The sequence below is a fragment of the Manis javanica genome, chromosome 6 (assembly GCF_040802235.1).
Source record: "Manis javanica isolate MJ-LG chromosome 6, MJ_LKY, whole genome shotgun sequence".
In the NCBI taxonomy this organism is placed as follows: Eukaryota; Metazoa; Chordata; class Mammalia; order Pholidota; family Manidae; genus Manis; species Manis javanica.
In genome coordinates, this window is record NC_133161.1 from 91223951 (window position 1) to 91241197 (window position 17247).

The 17247-nt window shown below is 37.5% G+C and overlaps 1 protein-coding gene across 3 annotated transcripts; it reads left to right on the forward strand.

Annotated features, from left to right (window-relative positions):
* Nucleotides 1-417: 417 nt before the first annotated feature.
* CBLL1 (Cbl proto-oncogene like 1) lies at nucleotides 418-17247 on the forward strand. Of its 3 annotated transcripts, none has more exons than XM_073239023.1 (6): nucleotides 418-556; nucleotides 5852-6019; nucleotides 9469-9569; nucleotides 9950-10033; nucleotides 11195-11268; nucleotides 13738-17247. In XM_073239023.1, exons 1-6 carry the CDS (start codon nucleotides 508-510, stop codon nucleotides 14771-14773), a joined length of 1512 nt encoding a protein of 503 aa, XP_073095124.1. In that variant the 5' UTR covers nucleotides 418-507; the 3' UTR covers nucleotides 14774-17247. The 3 variants fall into 3 exon arrangements, with proteins under 3 accessions (XP_073095124.1, XP_017517560.1, XP_017517561.1); XM_017662071.3 differs by lacking the exon at nucleotides 418-556 and adding an exon at nucleotides 976-1592; XM_017662072.3 differs by lacking the exon at nucleotides 418-556 and adding an exon at nucleotides 1599-2252.

Here is a 17247-nt window from a genome sequence, read left to right on the forward strand (position 1 = left end):
CTCAGTGACACAGAAATTTACATTTTAACAGAAGCTGGGATAACTTTGATTCACAACTGCCCTTAGCTGTGAATGTAACAAAAAACTTGTTTATAAAGCTGCAGCTACAGTCAAATAACAGAACGCATACAGTATCGAGCAACATATTCAAAGCTGTTACTGTCACTCCGCGGATACATCACATTGCTGGAATTCAGAACCCATGAAAACATTTCTTTAAGAGGCTAATAAAACTGTTACTGATGTAGAAACTCTGGCACTGAAAGCGTGAATAACCCAAGGTAACGATGTCGTCACCGAGGGACGACCAGAATAGAACCCAAATCCCTTGGGCCCAAAGCTTGTGTTTTCCACAAATTGTGCTCCTCTCTACTCATCGGAGAGCACCCAGTGCAAAGGGTTGGAGAAGAGAGCGGACACAAATGATCCAAGTCAGCCAGGTGGAGACTGCGCCGAGATCCTCCGGCATCACGCTCCGGCGCTCTCCTTTTGTTTTGGCTGGAGAAGATGAAAGCCGCAGCAGCCACAAAGCCCTTGGAGCAGGAACTGGAACTAGGTACGCCCTTTGTGGTCACTCTCTCTTCCTCATTTGAGGCCTTCCTTCTTCACCTCTCGCTTCCGGCCAGCCCTAACGCTCTCCCCCCTCTCCGCGTCTAGCCCCTTCCTTCAGCTCCGCCCTGCACCTCACTGGCGCCGGTCCGAGTGAGAGGCGGCCGTGCTGCACGCGCCCTCCACCTGGCGCGGCGGCCTGTCCTTAGGGGTTCGGGGGGTTCCTAGAGCCATCAGCGTTTTCTTTAGAAAGTAAGTGCTAGTCAAGCATTATAGATGTGTTTCAACTGTTAGAAACTTCAGAGCTGGGACCGGGCGCATGCAACAACTCGGCTCTGCGTGGGTCTATGTAGCTCGTCACGACAAGGCGAAATTTAGACAGTAAGCAGAGGGCCTTACTCTCTAGCTGGGAGCTCCACACAGCTCCACCATCCCCCGGGCAACCTCCCAGCGGAGGCCGCCTTCCGTAGCGCGCGTTGTTTACCCTGCCGGGACCGGGGGGAGGAGACAGCGGCTCACGCACTCTGGAGGATTCCAAACCGTTACTCCGCCCGCCGGGGTTGGGGGGGGGGGCCAGCTCAACCGCCGAGCCTGCGCAGTGGGCCTAGCTGGCTCCAGGGCGCAGGCGCACTACAAGTTCCAGAAGGCAACCCCCGCGCGGGGGCGGGAAGCCGCCTCACCTGCCGTGAGCTTATTCCGCCGGTTACTACCGCTCTACCCCTACCCCGTTCCAGTCGGTCTCCCTTCCACAGTTAAAGGCTACTTCCTCTTGAAGCAAGTGAGGAAAAGCCTTAGCAGCCTCGACAAGGAAGCTCTTCACGTATTCGCTCTTTCTCCCTCTGCGCAAACTATGCCTGACTCCCTCACCGGAGTTGGCCAGTGGACGCGACTGAAGAAAGCCTTCGGAGGCCAAAACAGGGGCGACCTGCTCGCACATCCGCCTCCCGGGCCCCGGAAGGTAGCGCGCACGCGCTCCCTGCGACTCCGGCGCGGTTGACTTCCGCTCCCACTGTGCCCTGCGAGCCGAATCATGGATCACACTGGTAAGGAGGCGGAGGCAGTGGGGGTCTCGGTCCCATGCCCCCTTGGTCGGCCTGGGACTGGCTGCCCAGCGGGCATAGAGGGGTTACGCTCACCCCACAGCACTGGGATGTGGCGGTGAGAAAGAAATCTCACAGACCTCCTCCCCGTGCCCGGCAAGGGCCTGCTGCCTCCCGGCCTACCATCCGGTGAGGTACCTACAGCCTGGATGCCGGCAACAGCCGCTGCCTCTCTGACTTTGCTAAGCTCCGAGCCGGGCGGCGCGAGCCGCGTGGGGAGGAGAGCGCGCCGGCTGTTTGTTTCTTCCTCCCGGGTGCTCTGCCCTACGTTGTGGGGACTGGCGGGTAGATTCCAATCTCGGAGTCGGGGAAGCTTCATTACACTGGGAGTCGCTGCGGGACAGAGGGTTGGAGACTTAGTGCTGTCTCAGTCGGCTTTGGGCGGGTGCTGCGGTGGTCACTGCTTCTCGCTATTGTCTCTCTGGTCCTTCATGGACTAGAGGTGGGTGAAAGAAGTTGGATATGGTTTTCGGAGTCATACCCTGAACAGGATTACACCTGAGCCCAAAGCATGCCGCGTGCTTCGGCTGTGGTCCTTACTCATCATTTGGGGACATTTACAAAGAAGAGTTTAAAGTCAAGTATTCTCATCCCTTTCACCAAGTAAGAATGGCCTCACTTTTTGTTATGGTGTTGTTTTGGTTTTTGCTCCCTTGTGGTTTTGGATATTGGATGGATGCACCTAGAGTTAGTGCTCAGATCAACCATGTCACAAGTAGGGAAAAAAGGTTTTGTATGAAGTACTGGTTAAGATGTCCTCAATCATCAAATGTCTGCTTAATTATATGTTTATATATATGTAGTGACTGCTAGTCAACATATTATATATAATATATGCCAAATATCTGTAGGCTTGGAGATGGAGTGATGGCATGGTAAACAAGACAGAGTCCCTGGGTCCTCACGGAGATTACATTTTATTGGGGAAGACAAAATAAGCAAGTTTTTTAATAAGCCTAAATGTTTACAGATTATGGTGAGTGCTTTGAAGAAAATAAGCGGGTGCTGTGGGAAAGACTAATAGGAGGAGGCAGTCTCAGAGAGAGTGAGTGGTCAGGGAAGGTCTTTCTGGAAAGGTAACATTTACAAGCTGAGATCTGATGGATGAGAAGAATCCAGCCATGGACTGAATCAGAAGGAAGGCATTTGCAGCAAGTACAAAGACCCTGAGATAAGAAACTTAGAGAAGACCAGTCGGCTGCAGCTCAGTTAACAGGGAGAGAGCTCTAAGATGAGATTGGAAAGGAAGACAAAGTCAGGTCACGCAAGACTTTGAAGACCATCATAAAGATTTGGATTTTATTTTAGGTGCAGTATAAAACCATTAAACAGAACTAGAGAAGGAATATAATCTCTTTTTAAAATATTATAGGTTGTCCTGTGGCAAATGGTGTAAGAGAGGCGTCAAGAAAAATAGGAAATAGACAATTTAGGAGGTGATTGTGGTAGACCAGAAAAGAGGCTTTGGCATAGTAAAGGTGAGTTGGGTTAGTGAAAAGGGGAGTGGGCAGATTGAATAAATATGATGATAGCATTCAAATACGTGGTGATGGATTGATTCGCAGGTATGAGAGAGAAAGGAGAGATGTCTAGGTTTCTGGTTTGAGCGGCTACGTAGTGTGCATTACTGAGTTGGGGAAAACTTGGGGGAGAAAAACATTTGTTTAAGGGGCAGAGGTGAGACTTGGGAATCTGAGCGTAAGATTTTGGATTGCTAAGTATAAGATGTGTATTGAGACATACAGGTGGAGATCAGAGGAAAGATCTGGGCTGAAAAATATGTATTGGGAATTAGTACTACATAGCTGATACTTAGGAATGAGGGTAGATGAGATCACTTAAGGAAAGGGAATACAGAAAAACAGAAGGCTTAGAACCAGAACTCTGGGAGTTATATAGATCTGAAACTCTGGGATCTTAATGTTAGAGCAGCAAACATTAAATGTCAGCAAACTCTTTCTCATTTGAGCTTGGGGAAAACTGATGAAATTCTAAAATATTATGCAAAAATGACCAATATTATGGTCATGCTGAAAAAGTCAAACAAAATGAAGGCTGTCCTGTGGTGGTCTGATAGAATTTTGCCAAAAAGTTACAAGAAGCTCCCAGGTAACACCTGATTAATTCTTTGGGCATTGTAAGAATTAGCACTTAGTTGTAACTGTAAACCTAGGTTTTGGAAGATATTTCTTGTTTCCCTTAATTCAAGATATAATTCTAAATCTTTTTAAATACTGTAATGTAAAAATGTTACTCCTTTTAAAAGTGGATTCACCTTAAATGGCCAGTTACATTGTTAGTTCTCACTTCCTTTGTAATATCCAAGGACTTACATTGTTATGGGCTTTGTGTGTTTAGTTGGCATATGTAAAAGGAAATTGTCTTGTATGCTCTGATTTTAATTAAAAAAGAAAACAAGCAAATCCATAATGATATTAAATGCCGTTATGTTGTTTATGAACTTGGAATCTGTGAGTCAGGTGATGAGGTATTAAGGGGCAGCAGGCCCTTGAAGGTGGTGGTAGACTAAGCAAGCAGTGGCCCTGATCTCGTGTTCAGGGTGTGAACAGGACTTGTCATGATGTGTTGGTATTTTGATCGTTCACCAAGGTAAAACCGTTAAGAGTCCTTTTAATATCTGAAGGACAGCCTTAAACTGTTAATTGTCTACAACAAATTGCTTTTTTGGTTTATTGGAAAATGAGGAATACTCGCTGAGCAAAAAAATAATCCATTCCGTCATATCTGTGTTTTGGCCATTACATTGCTTGTAGGTACTTTTACGCATGCAGCTACAGTGAAAGTAGATGAAATAACATTGTTCAGCTTGTTAATACATTGAGTGAAGTGTTGAAAGTTGATCAAGTTGGATTTATCCTAAATCAAGATTTTAGTTATTCATATAATAACTTTCCCATGAATTTTTTTTTGAGGGTTAGCTGTTAAAAAAGTAACAGTAGAAAGTAGACTGAAAGATATTTAATTAGTAAGGATCCATTTTGAAATTTGTTTTACATACTGTTCAGAAAGGGTACAAATCGATGTGAACTTAACATGTGTCTATAATCAGTAAACTTGTGGGTCACTTGTACTAGAGTACTACTAACTAGTACTAGTAAATTTGGCTTTACAGAGTTTAATGAAGGCAGTTCAGCTACCAATTTCTATTTGTACTATCTCCTGCAGGGCAGTGGCACAGCCTTGTTCAGTAACCTGTCATGTTTAAAACGCTATTTTAAAAAATTATTTTCATTTCCTATTTTAGGGCATTTCTCTGTCTTTCGTAGGTAAAGGTGAATATTTTCTGTATTGTAATATCTTGTCATAAACTTGAAAAAAGGAGACTTTTAAACTTCAAATGGATGTTAGTTCAAATAATGCTCCTATTAGTCATGGGATATGGGTTAATCTATTTCATAGATAATAACAAGCAGGAACTTAGAAAGTGTCTGTTTAGACCCAGTTGGAAGTACAGAAACTTTGTATCCTCCTAAACTGTACTTTTCCAGTTATAATGCTAAGAATAGCAGTCACATGTATATCTAGAAACGTGATGGCACAAATATGTTATTGCGTGTTTGTACTACTAAATGGTGTGATAATTTTACTATGTTCCTGAATGCTTTTTAGAAAAACTATTTTACACTTGAAGGAATAATCACCTTCCTTAAAACTTACTTCATTTTCAAATGTATTATTTATGTAATTTTGCTGATGTCATTCTTAGCTTTGTGCTTCCACTTTTATTGATTGTCCTTATATAGATTAAGTTTATTAAATTAATGAGTGCCTACTTTGAATGCTTTATGGAAATAGGATGATTTTGTTTTTTTTCTCTTTATTCTCCCTCTTACTGTTCTTTTCTATCTTTAAAGAATCTTTAATAGTTACTTAAAGACAGAGGTTCTTGCCTTGGGTTCATGAAGGGCTTTATGTTTCTGTGAGCCCCTCTGGAATCATAGAAAATTTTATTGTCCACTAGGGAGAGGTAATTTGTCAACTTTTTAAAGGGTTCTATGTCTCAAAAAGCATTAAGGGTTAACCAAAATAGAGAAAATTAGTACTTAAACTTACATAATAAAATATTTAAAATCAGAACCCAGATAGTCAACCTTGACAGTGTTATGTTGCTTTAATATTTGTAACAGAATAGTTAAAAGAAAGGAAATTAAAAGAAATTACAACTTTTTTTCCTAACATAGACAATGAGTTACAAGGCACTAATAGTTCTGGATCATTGGGTGGTCTTGATGTTCGAAGACGAATTCCTATAAAGCTCATCTCCAAACAAGGGAACAAAGCCAAAACTGCACCTCGAACTCCAAGGACTATAAACAGGATGCCTGCAAAGGCTGCACCTGGTGATGAAGGTAATTTGTTTTAAATAACAGGGTCCAAAGTCTTTTTGTTTTATCTGATTCCACCAAATAATCCATGTGATCTTACTTAGAGCAACCTCTTTATCTTACATACTCTACATTTTTCAGTTTTTTTATTTGGCTTCTTATTTTGGCATGTTATAAGTTTTTCTCCCTTTATTAATATTTTTGGTTTAGTTTTGTTGTTGAAAGTAACACTACCTATTGTTTAAAAAATAACTAAACAATTGCAGAAAGCTTAATATTAAAAGGAAAATTTGTCCCTCTACCCCCACAATCCTTCCACTCCAAAATAATTTGTTACTTTTTTATTGTTAATTTTTTATGTGTAATTGGCCTTTTTTCATGTTAGATGCATTTGGCATTTTGCCTTATCAGTATGCACAGATGTACCTCATTTAAGAAAATCGGTATTTCATTTTTGGTTGTACCTCATTTTTTTGTCAATTTCACTAATTTTTCTGCTGTTAAAATGAATGTTGCAGTAAGTATCCTTATACATACAGCTAATATGTATACTCTGTAGACTTTATACTTTGTATAAATTTGGTCACTTTAGAACTTGATGGATACTGTGCATTTCAGAATTTAGCAGATATTGTCAAATGTCTCTTCAAAAAATATACATCAGTTTATACTCCCACACACCGATATTGGGATTATTAACCATTTAAAATTTTTGTTGTGATAGGCATTTCTTTAATTAGGAGGGAGGTCATGTATCTTTTCATAGTATCAGTCATTTTTTTCCCGTAGGATCTACCCATTCAGACCCTTTTCCCATTTTTTTTCCTGTTTGGCTGTCTTTTGATTTTTGAGAGTTCTTTGTAAAGTAGTAAAATTGGCCCTTTGTTATATGTTTTGTATAGTCCCCATTTATCTTTTGAATTTTATTAATGAGATTTTGTTGTGAAGCTTGAAGATTCTATGTAGTCAGATACACCGTCTTTTCTGTTTATGACATTCTTAGAAATGCCTTTCCTCTAGTCCATAAGTATAAAATATTTTCCATCTTACCCCTTAGTACAGGTTCAGCAAACTATGGCCCATGCGCCAAGTCTGGCCCTGTTTTTCTAAGTAAAGTTTCATTGGAACTCAGCCATACCCATTCACTTAAGTATTATTTATGTCCTCTTTCACACTATAATGGCATGGTTGAGTGATTGCAAGAGACTATGGTCTACTCAGCCTAAAATGTTTACTTATCTGGCCTTTTACAGAAAAAGTTTGCTGACCCTGCTTTGGAATATTTATGGATATGTACTTAGTTATTTTGTTTTACAAAAGTGGGGTCTGGCTGGCTTTATTTTTACCATTCTGAAATAGCTAGCTGTCCCAACCATTGAATAATCTTTGCTATAGGAACCCCACCATTATCATATATTAAAATTCTAAAAGTATGTGTGTCTATTTCTAGATACTCTTTTTTAGCAATTCATTTCTTTTTTTAGAATCAAACTTTTAATTATACCTTATAGTTCCTTTTATGGTAGGGTATCTCTCCTCTAGTAAAGTATATTTGAAATCAAATGTTATTAATCATGGTAGTAGCAACTTAGGGCTGTTGCTCTACTATATAAACTAGGGTCCTCCCCTTTGGCCTCTTCATTTTCAAATAATTTTTTAAAATTACACAGTAATGTACAAGTAAATTCTCATAATAATCCAAACCATGCAGAAAAGGTAAAGTCTTCCTTCAACCCTTTTCCTCTCAGTTCTCCCCTTCTCCCAAGCCCACACCCTCTTCTAGAGGAAACTGCCGATACCAATCTCTCTCTTAAGAGAACAAGCTGAGGCTGAAGATAATTTTTTAATACTTTAAATTCACCCATTTAGGGTAAAAAATAATAATTGATTTTCTTCCTCCCAAGGATTGGTCAAAATAAGGAGTTTGGGTGCTGTTATGGTACTATATATGGTACAAACATATATAGTTTAATGGTGGGAATATGGGTTGAACTTTGAAAAATGATGATGTGCTCCTCATTTCTTTGGTTGTTCTCATTAATTTTCTGAGTTGTAGATAAATAAGAAAAATTGATTTTCTTTGATGTTTTAGATGACATCAGCCTTTATAAGGTATAAATGGGCCATAGAAGAACCTGTGGTCACTCATTTGTAACTTAGAAGATAAGAACATTCTTTGAACACTTATTTTGGAGTAACTAGATAGCACACTGGAGTGTCTGTATCAGCTTCAAAACGTTTTTGCATTACTGTGTGTGTATACGTTTAGGTGCACTCATGCGCATGTCCATCCATCCATCCATATACAGTCACTGTAGTTTAGCGTGGGGCTAAAGTTAAAACTTGTGTGCTTTGGCTACTCTGCTTACCAGTTCTAGGGTCAAAGGAGTTGTGAGAAGTCTGGCATCTTGGAAGGACAGATATGTCTTTTCAGCTTTACTTTATGTAATTGGATTCTACCTAGAATCCCCATCAGACTGTTCATTGGTTTTCTGTTCTTTTGTATGAGATGGAAGGATTACCATCAACTTTTTAATTGAGTCAGAGAAATTGAGCCCATTTGATCTTCATATTTTCTTAGGTTTGTTGGTATTGATACATTCAGTGTAAGGGAGGATACTTGTAGAACAGCTTGTGACTTCAGCTGTTTGGTTGATTAATCAGGGAGAGGTTTTTTTTAAAAATTCAGTGGGGAATGGTTTATTTATTTTTATTAAAGTATCATTGATATACAATCTTATGAAGGTTTCACATGAAAAATATTGTGGTTTTAACATTCACCCATATTATCAAGTCCTCACCCTGCGTTGCAGTCACTGTCTATCAGCGTAGTAAGATGGTATAGTCATTACTTGTCTTTTCTGTGCTGTAGTGCCTTGCAATCAGGGAGAGGTTTTAATTGAAAGGACAGAGTGCAAATAAGTTGTTCTTAAAATCAGGCCCAGTTTAAGGCTGAAAAAGGGGATACCTAATTTACTAAGTCATAAAGAAATCTGCAGAATTCTTTGTTTTCATTATATTCTTTTGGCAGCCTCTTGCATCATGATACCATTTTTGTAGATAGAATAAATGGTGACTAGTATCTTAAAAGTTTGTGTAAGTGTAATGATGGTAATAAAGTTTTATACTAGAGATGGTCTGGTGAATTAAAAAGAGCACTTGGATGGGAGTGAAGGTATGTGAGGTCTTTTCCTGGCTCTGCCACCAATCATCTGTGTATTACTTCGTGGGTCTCCAAACTGCAGTAGTCTTCAATTATAAGGTAAAATAAGCAAGAGAGTTGGACTAGATGATCACCAAGATAATTTCTAAAAGGGATGTTTTAAACTACCCTTGATGATTTTGTTCTTAGAAGAGCTGTGAAAAGCATCAGATGGGCTTTTCTGTGAATGGGTCTATTTTGCCATGTATATGTACTTCCAAAGTACAATTGAAGATTAAAAGGTTAATAAATTAACACTTTGTTTTCTCAGAGGGATTTGATTATAATGAAGAAGAACGGTATGACTGTAAAGGGGGTGAACTGTTTGGAAATCAGCGAAGATTCCCTGGACATCTTTTTTGGGACTTTCAGGTATAACTAAAAATTTTAAAAACTCAATTAGAACAATAAAATAATATTTTTTAGAATAATTCAGAAAACATGAAGAATGGTACGAACTCATTATAGCTATGCCTTTCAGTATACACAAATCAATTTCCACTGTTTCCAAAAATAATTTTAAGTTATTTTCGGTAAAGTCAAGTAAAACCAATAACCATAAACACTATTTAAGAAAAAAAATGGCATAACTAATAATAGTGTGGAACACATGGTGATTATACCAAGAAACTTTTATTTCTAGGTCTAACAACTTTAAAAAATACTGCTTACCAGTTCTAAATTTGTGTAAATTATAGATATGATTCTAGAAAATGCTTGAAAAGAAAATTGTGATTATGTTATTTCAACAGATAAACATCTTAGGTGAGAAGGATGACACACCAGTTCACTTCTGTGACAAATGTGGACTGCCTATTAAAATCTATGGGCGAATGGTAAGTATAAGTAAAGTAACTTCTCGTTTTGTAAGTATGAATATTTGCATAGAGGTAGGATCCTGAAATTGAAGTAGATAGGTTTATCATTGTTTAATGACCAAGTTTGTGACATTTTAAGTATGAAATAGCTAAGGGAAATTTTGAGATAATAATGCATTTAATTATCTTGACAAATTCTTGAATTGCTTGTAAAATATTTATTAATTAAGGAAACTAACCTCTGAAAACTAAATAATTTTTTTGGATTGTTTGATCCCTTTTAGTTTACATTAGTGGTTTATTAAGGAAAAAGTTTTTTTGTTTAACAGAATAAACAAATTACTCATTTCTGAAGGCTATAATTTTTAATATAAAATTGAATTAATAGTATTTGTAATTTCTGACAGTTGAGTCCTAATCATTAAAAACATTTACAATCCTACCCCTAATTTTATAGTAATTTTGACATATCCTCCCTTGAAAAAAAAGGTAGTTTTACATTTGCATTTGAAAAAAACCTGAATTCAATAATATATCTGTGATGCTAGAGAGCATGGACTATACACTGTTGCTTTGCTGTATAACATAGCTAAGTAACAGGGCTGTGAGCTTTTAAATGGTCTGGCACCATTTTACTCTATCCTTCTGATTTATTTTTAGATTTGTTGAAATTCATTAACAGGAAAAAATGCTATTTACATTAAATGTTGGAGGTATTTGTTATTTTACTGCTTTATAATAGTTTCAGGAGGAGCAGAGTAATATAAAACATGGCTATAGTATTCTTCTGCAGGAGCTTTTAATCTGTAACAACCATCATGAAATTCATAAGGTTTATACCTCCAAAAAATATAAGCAAATGTGCATTATGGGAGAAAGGGCCAAAGTTTTTACTCCGTTCTCAGAGGGCTTTGTGACTGAACAAGGGTTAACTATTGCTTTTCTATATTTAGTACTTAATAAATGTCCATTTTAACAAACAATTCTTAAATGCCTTCTCTTTCAGGTTACTGTGGTTACTGTCATTTATTTTATTTTTTATTAAGGTATCACTGATAAACAATCTAATAAAGGTTTCACATGAGCAACATTGTGGTTATTACATTTGGTTACTTTTTTTTTATGGAAATATTTTAAGTTGTTCTGGTGTGCTTAACTGTAGTATGTCTCTGTTTACAGATTCCATGCAAGCATGTTTTTTGCTATGACTGTGCTATTCTACATGAAAAAAAGGGAGATAAGATGTGTCCAGGGTAAGATTATTATTACATTTTTAACTAATGAAGTTTGTGATGTAATGATTTATAACCTAGGTTAAAGGTCAGGGTGTGATGGAAACCAGTGGAAGGATATCAGATGTATAGACATGGCTAATGTTCCTCTGTGAGCTCAGAGTTGGCCTTAGCCTCCTTCTCCTTAAGATAGCACTAAGTAACTGTTATCAGTCAGTTCAAATTGGCCAAAATGACAGAATATATTTACCATCATAAAATTAATGTTATAAACCAAAAATAGATTTTTTTCTCTTTTTGATGGGACATTGGAGAGATAGTATCACATAGTGACTGAAAGCAAAGACTCCAGAATTAGAATTCCTGGGCTCAAATTCCTGTTTTGCCATTTATATATAAGCTGTATGGTATAGGCTGTTTCTTCACCTCTAAAATGGAGCTAATAATAGTATCTACCTCCATGAGTTATTTTTAGAATGAGTTAATATATATATAGTACCTAGCATAGTAGTATTGTGTAAATATAAGCTCTTATTTATTACCTCCAGATCTATTATGTCTTGAGTATATCTTAGAACACCATCATGCATAGACTTAAAGCAGGTATGAAGATCTAGAGGTAATGGTTGATACTGATCCATTTTGGGATGGTCTTGAAGAATCCAGAATAAACTAGGAATTTTTATATCAGTTTGGAACCCCTGATAGAAAGTTTGAGAAGGCTTTGAGAGAAACTTCCTTAGAACAACTGTAGGCTTCCTAGATTCCTTATAACCTATGGCAAAGCTGTCTTTCCCAAGTTTTGTAGTATTGGCTGGTAACAAAGCTATGGACAGTCGTAAGGGATGATTTCCTTTTATGGTCTAGGAAGATTGGCATCACTGGAGAGAAGGGAAGATTCATTAACAAACCAATAACTAATTCTCTTGGCATATTTTTATTAGTCCTTTACAGTAACAGATTATAAAATCTGTAGTGAGGCTTTAAAGAATATTTCCTCCCTAGAATTATAATTCAGAGGAGTTATGAAATTAAAAGTACTTGTTTGCTTAATTTTTGCTAATGTCTAATTTTCCAACATGGTGTACATTAACTTTTTATAGTAAATTTGATTACTTCATTGGGATAAAGGATTTTAGATGTTATGAAATATTATGAGGAGGATATTAAAAGGTTTCCTTTTTTGTGTATGTTAATATTTAAAAGGGAATTTAGTTTCAAGGTATTAAATGTAACTCCACCAAGCACCTCATTGTTTTAGAACATAAGCCTATTAGGATTAGCAAACTGAGATCAGGAAGTGAAAAAAAGCAGCCTAAGTTAATGTATATGTTCTGCTACTGCTTTAAGCATCACCCAAAAGAAAGTGCCTCATATTCTGTTAACACTGGAGATACTTCTGAGCTTAAAGAAAATTTGAAGCAAAAAATGAGAAGTGTGCCAGGTGGCTACTAAAGGAAAGCCTGTTGGTATCAAGGAGTGCCAGTCTTAACAGCAAAGATGAAAGTGTAGACATGACTCATAATCAAGAACACAGAGCCATTTAATACAATCTCAGATGACCTGACATACATATTTAATGATAATAACTTCTGTCTATATGTATACACTGTTTAACTATGAGTAGTTATAGTTGATTATGATAGTAATTAAATACTGTCACTTTCATTGGCATATGTTAAAGGTATTCTTCAGTAGGGCAAAGTAAATGTAAAAACAGTACGAGTTATGAGTTAGGTGGAGTAGATATTTTAGCTCTATTTTACAGGTGAAAAAACAAAAAGATTCATTGACTTCTCCAAGATTATGGAGCCAAACTAGATTCCAGTTTTGATTCCTAGCTCAGTCTTCCTTCCACTGTATCAAGAAAACTCTAAAGGCAAGAGTGGATTAAATATTGGTGAATGAAGAAGAATTAGAATCTGGACTCTAATTCAGTAAGAAAATACAGAGTTAAATTTAGTGCTTAGATTTTAGAAAGGTTGGAGTGTGTAGTACTTTTTAGTAGTAACAGAAAGATCTCTTCCTTTCAGGACTCCTGATAGGGTTTGAGTTTATAAATTGTTTGTTTAAAGTTAAGAACCCTGATGATTAGGAGGATCTATGATTGTGACAGATCTTTCGGTTTGTTCTTCCTGGATTTTTTTTACAAAGCATTGACTTGTTCGAGAAAATCAGATCAATTGTAGGTCTTGAGAACACTAAGGTAGAAATGGAATAAAAATGAAAACATACTCTATTTGATGGACACTTTAAATTTTTTCTTATATTAAGGGTTTTGAGGGTGAAAGAAAAGCTGATGCTTAGTAGCTAACACAACAAAGAGGAAAAGGTTAGAGGTTCACTTATAGTAACTACTATAACTTAATTGTGAGTTTTTGCAATATTTTCCATAACAAATTTTAAAAATAGATGTGTCTTTCAAACAATTCTGTTTTTTTAATAGTCTGTTTTTAGTAAATCAAAATTCTTTTTGCCCTTCTAATTTAGCTGTAGTGATCCTGTGCAGCGAATTGAACAGTGTACACGTGGTTCTCTCTTCATGTGTAGCATTGTTCAAGGGTGCAAGAGAACGTATTTGTCTCAGAGAGACTTACAGGCTCATATCAACCACCGCCATATGAGAGCTGGAAAACCTGTTACCCGTGCTTCACTTGAGAATGTACATCCTCCTATTGCCCCACCACCAGCTGAAATCCCTGATCGTTTTATAATGCCGCCAGACAAGCACCATATGAGCCATATTCCACCAAAGCAGCACATCATGATGCCACCACCTCCTTTGCAGCATGTGCCACATGAGCACTATAATCAGCCACATGAGGAAATTCGGGCTCCTCCAGCAGAATTGTCTATGGCTCCACCTCCACCTCGTTCGGTCAGTCAGGAAACCTTTCGTATTTCAACAAGAAAACACAGCAATTTAATAACCGTCCCTATTCAGGATGACTCAAATTCAGGTGCTAGAGAACCACCACCTCCTGCCCCAGCACCTGCTCACCATCATCCCGAATATCAGGGCCAACCCGTGGTGTCGCACCCTCATCATATTATGCCTCCACAGCAACATTATGCACCTCCCCCACCTCCTCCTCCACCCATAAGCCATCCAATGCCACATCCTCCCCAGGCCGCAGGTACTCCTCACTTGGTGTATAGCCAAGCTCCACCTCCACCAATGACCTCTGCTCCACCACCAATAACCCCGCCCCCTGGACATATTATTGCCCAGTTGCCACCTTACATGAATCATCCTCCTCCAGGACCTCCCCCACCTCAGCATGGTGGTCCGCCTGTAACTGCACCCCCTCCTCACCATTACAATCCTAACTCTTTACCCCAGTTCACTGAAGATCAAGGAACTCTGAGCCCTCCTTTTACACAACCAGGGGGAATGAGCCCTGGCATATGGTCTGCACCAAGAGGGCCGCCGCCACCTCCACGAATGCAGGGTCCACCTTCTCAGACCCCACTTCCCGGACCACATCATCCAGATCAGACAAGATACAGACCGTATTACCAATGAGGATAGTATTTTGAACTGAAGATACGATGAGGAAAAAAAAACTTATGTATAGTCAGTCTTTTAATTAAGCTTTGACTGTTTGGGGAAAGAAAGTCACCCCTTATTGGGGTGGCTGTAAAACACTTAGGGTCTTGTTTCTTGAAATGGTTTTAAATCTTGACCTTAGGATTGATTTCAAGTACTATACTGTAGTGCAGATAAGTGGCTCTGTTGAGCACAGCTATATTTTAACAGTTTTGTTCCCTTAGTGTGGTGAATTGACCCAGAGGCAACCATTTGTAAAAAATTTGGAAAAGATTTTTCATTGTTCCACTTTAAGAATTGCTTTTGTTAAACCCAATGTTTAGTTTTTCTTGTGATACATTTTGTTAACCTGTGTAGAAGGATTAAATTTCATTAATTGTTGTAACAATGCTATTTTTATGTGAATTTAAGTGCAGCCACATACTGTTTTTTAAACTCCTATATTTTACCACTAATTTCCCAAAGTTACAATAAAATCTAGAATTTACTGTAAGGCAGACTGTTAAATGATAGAAAATTATTTCACATTTTAGGCACTGAAATTTTGAGGTATGTTAAGTATGCAATGCACTTGGATGGCTTTACATTTCTAGGCAGCCTCAGGAGCACCAAAATACATTGGAATTCCAATACTAAGATACATTTATGTTTGCAGTATGGGAAAGCATTATTAATTATTTGGAAAGATATGGTCAGAGTAATTGATTCTACAGTAATTGATCCAAGCTGTTGGGGGATGCTATTATTCATGAATGCTTTTTACTGAATTGTTAGAATCACATGATGCACCGTACTTATTATCTTAAGTAACATTATTTTATAGAACAGTTTAAATGGTGTTATTTAGATGAAGTGTGTGCTACTCTGCTCACTGTCTTTAAATATTTAGGGCTGAATAGGCTTTATAGAATTCCTCATTTCATGGTAGAGTTTGATCCTGTGCTTAAGGAGGTTCTTGTTTATTGGGTTTTAAACTCCGATTTGAATGCCATGGAGGAATTTGAATACTGTACTAATGAAGGACATTCTTGTAATCACAAACTTGGCATTGTTCAGGTTTCATTACTGTGTAATCAGTATTTTTCTTTAACTTGAAATTTAGAAACCTTTATTTTCTATTCCTTTTATTGATTGAGTAGTCTAAAACTTGGAACATTTTAACATGGAGTCAACAGTGAAGAAGACCAGATGATTTTGTATTGGAGAAGAGAAAAGTAATGATTAAGTTGTGAATTTCAGTGCTTTATAAGGTGCCTTTAGAGTCAGCTTTTGCATTATAGGGGCTTGTTACAGTCCAGCTAAGATGACCACTTGCAGTTTATACAGAACTCATATGTATAAATCAACATTCTTAGGATATTACTATATATCCTTTGAAAAAAACCCCTGTGAAGTATTTCCTCCCCCCTAACTAAAATGGTGCATAATATAAACATGAAATGTGTAGTATGCAGATATCATTTATTAAGTAGTTTGTAGTGTATAAACTTAGAATATTTCTTTTTGACAGAGGGTGAACTGATTACATATTTGCCATTTAATTCTGTCAGGTATAGATAGGCAAAACAGTTTCTCATCTTGGATAATCAGATGCAGAGTCATCTATGAACTTACAGGTGAAGTTAGAAATGATAAAAATGACCATTTCAACCTTGACCAGTCGAAAATAACTAATACACTTTTTCTGAAGTGATTTTTCCACACCTAGCAATTTGAGAGTCTAGTGTTCATGTAATATTTCTAGTGAGAATAGTGAGAAATTCTTGTTATTGGAAGCATGGGAGTGAAAAAGTGTGAAATGGTCGTGGTGACTGCTTCTGTCATATTACTGTAGGTACTTGGACGGGTGTAAACTTGTTTCCCTTCATGCTCCTATTTAGGAGCTCTTAAAATATTTTTACTCAAAATCCAATACTACTATTTGTTTCATATAATAAGAAAATAGCCAAATTCACTTCAGAGCTTCTCAGCTATTTATGAGGAGCTCTTCTGTTTTTATTGAAATTCACTAGAGTTGAATGCGGTATGAAACCACTTAGTCTACCCATTGGGCAAAAAATTAGTATGATAAAATACCAAATGTTTAAGAGAATTCTCATAGGCTTTTTAAAAAAATGATTTCTGTTAGGTTTAAAAAATATGTTACACAGGGAGAGGCAGATCAGATGAATGTGTTGTAGCAGACAAAATTTTTAAATGGTGTTAGATTTGAATTCATCCAGTTGTTGTTTGAATGAGGGTGGGTGGGTAGAAGGATAACAAAATTACTGTTAGTGTTTTCTTTCCTTAAGGAAAAAGATGTGAACCCCAGCCTTATTTCAGGGAAGCCTTTGAAGCTATGATGGACATAAGTCTAAATTAAATGTATGTATGTTTCATTATATTGCTCTTAAGACTACTGAGGTGGCAGTTTAATTCTTAAAAACAATAAAATGGAAGCATAAATACTA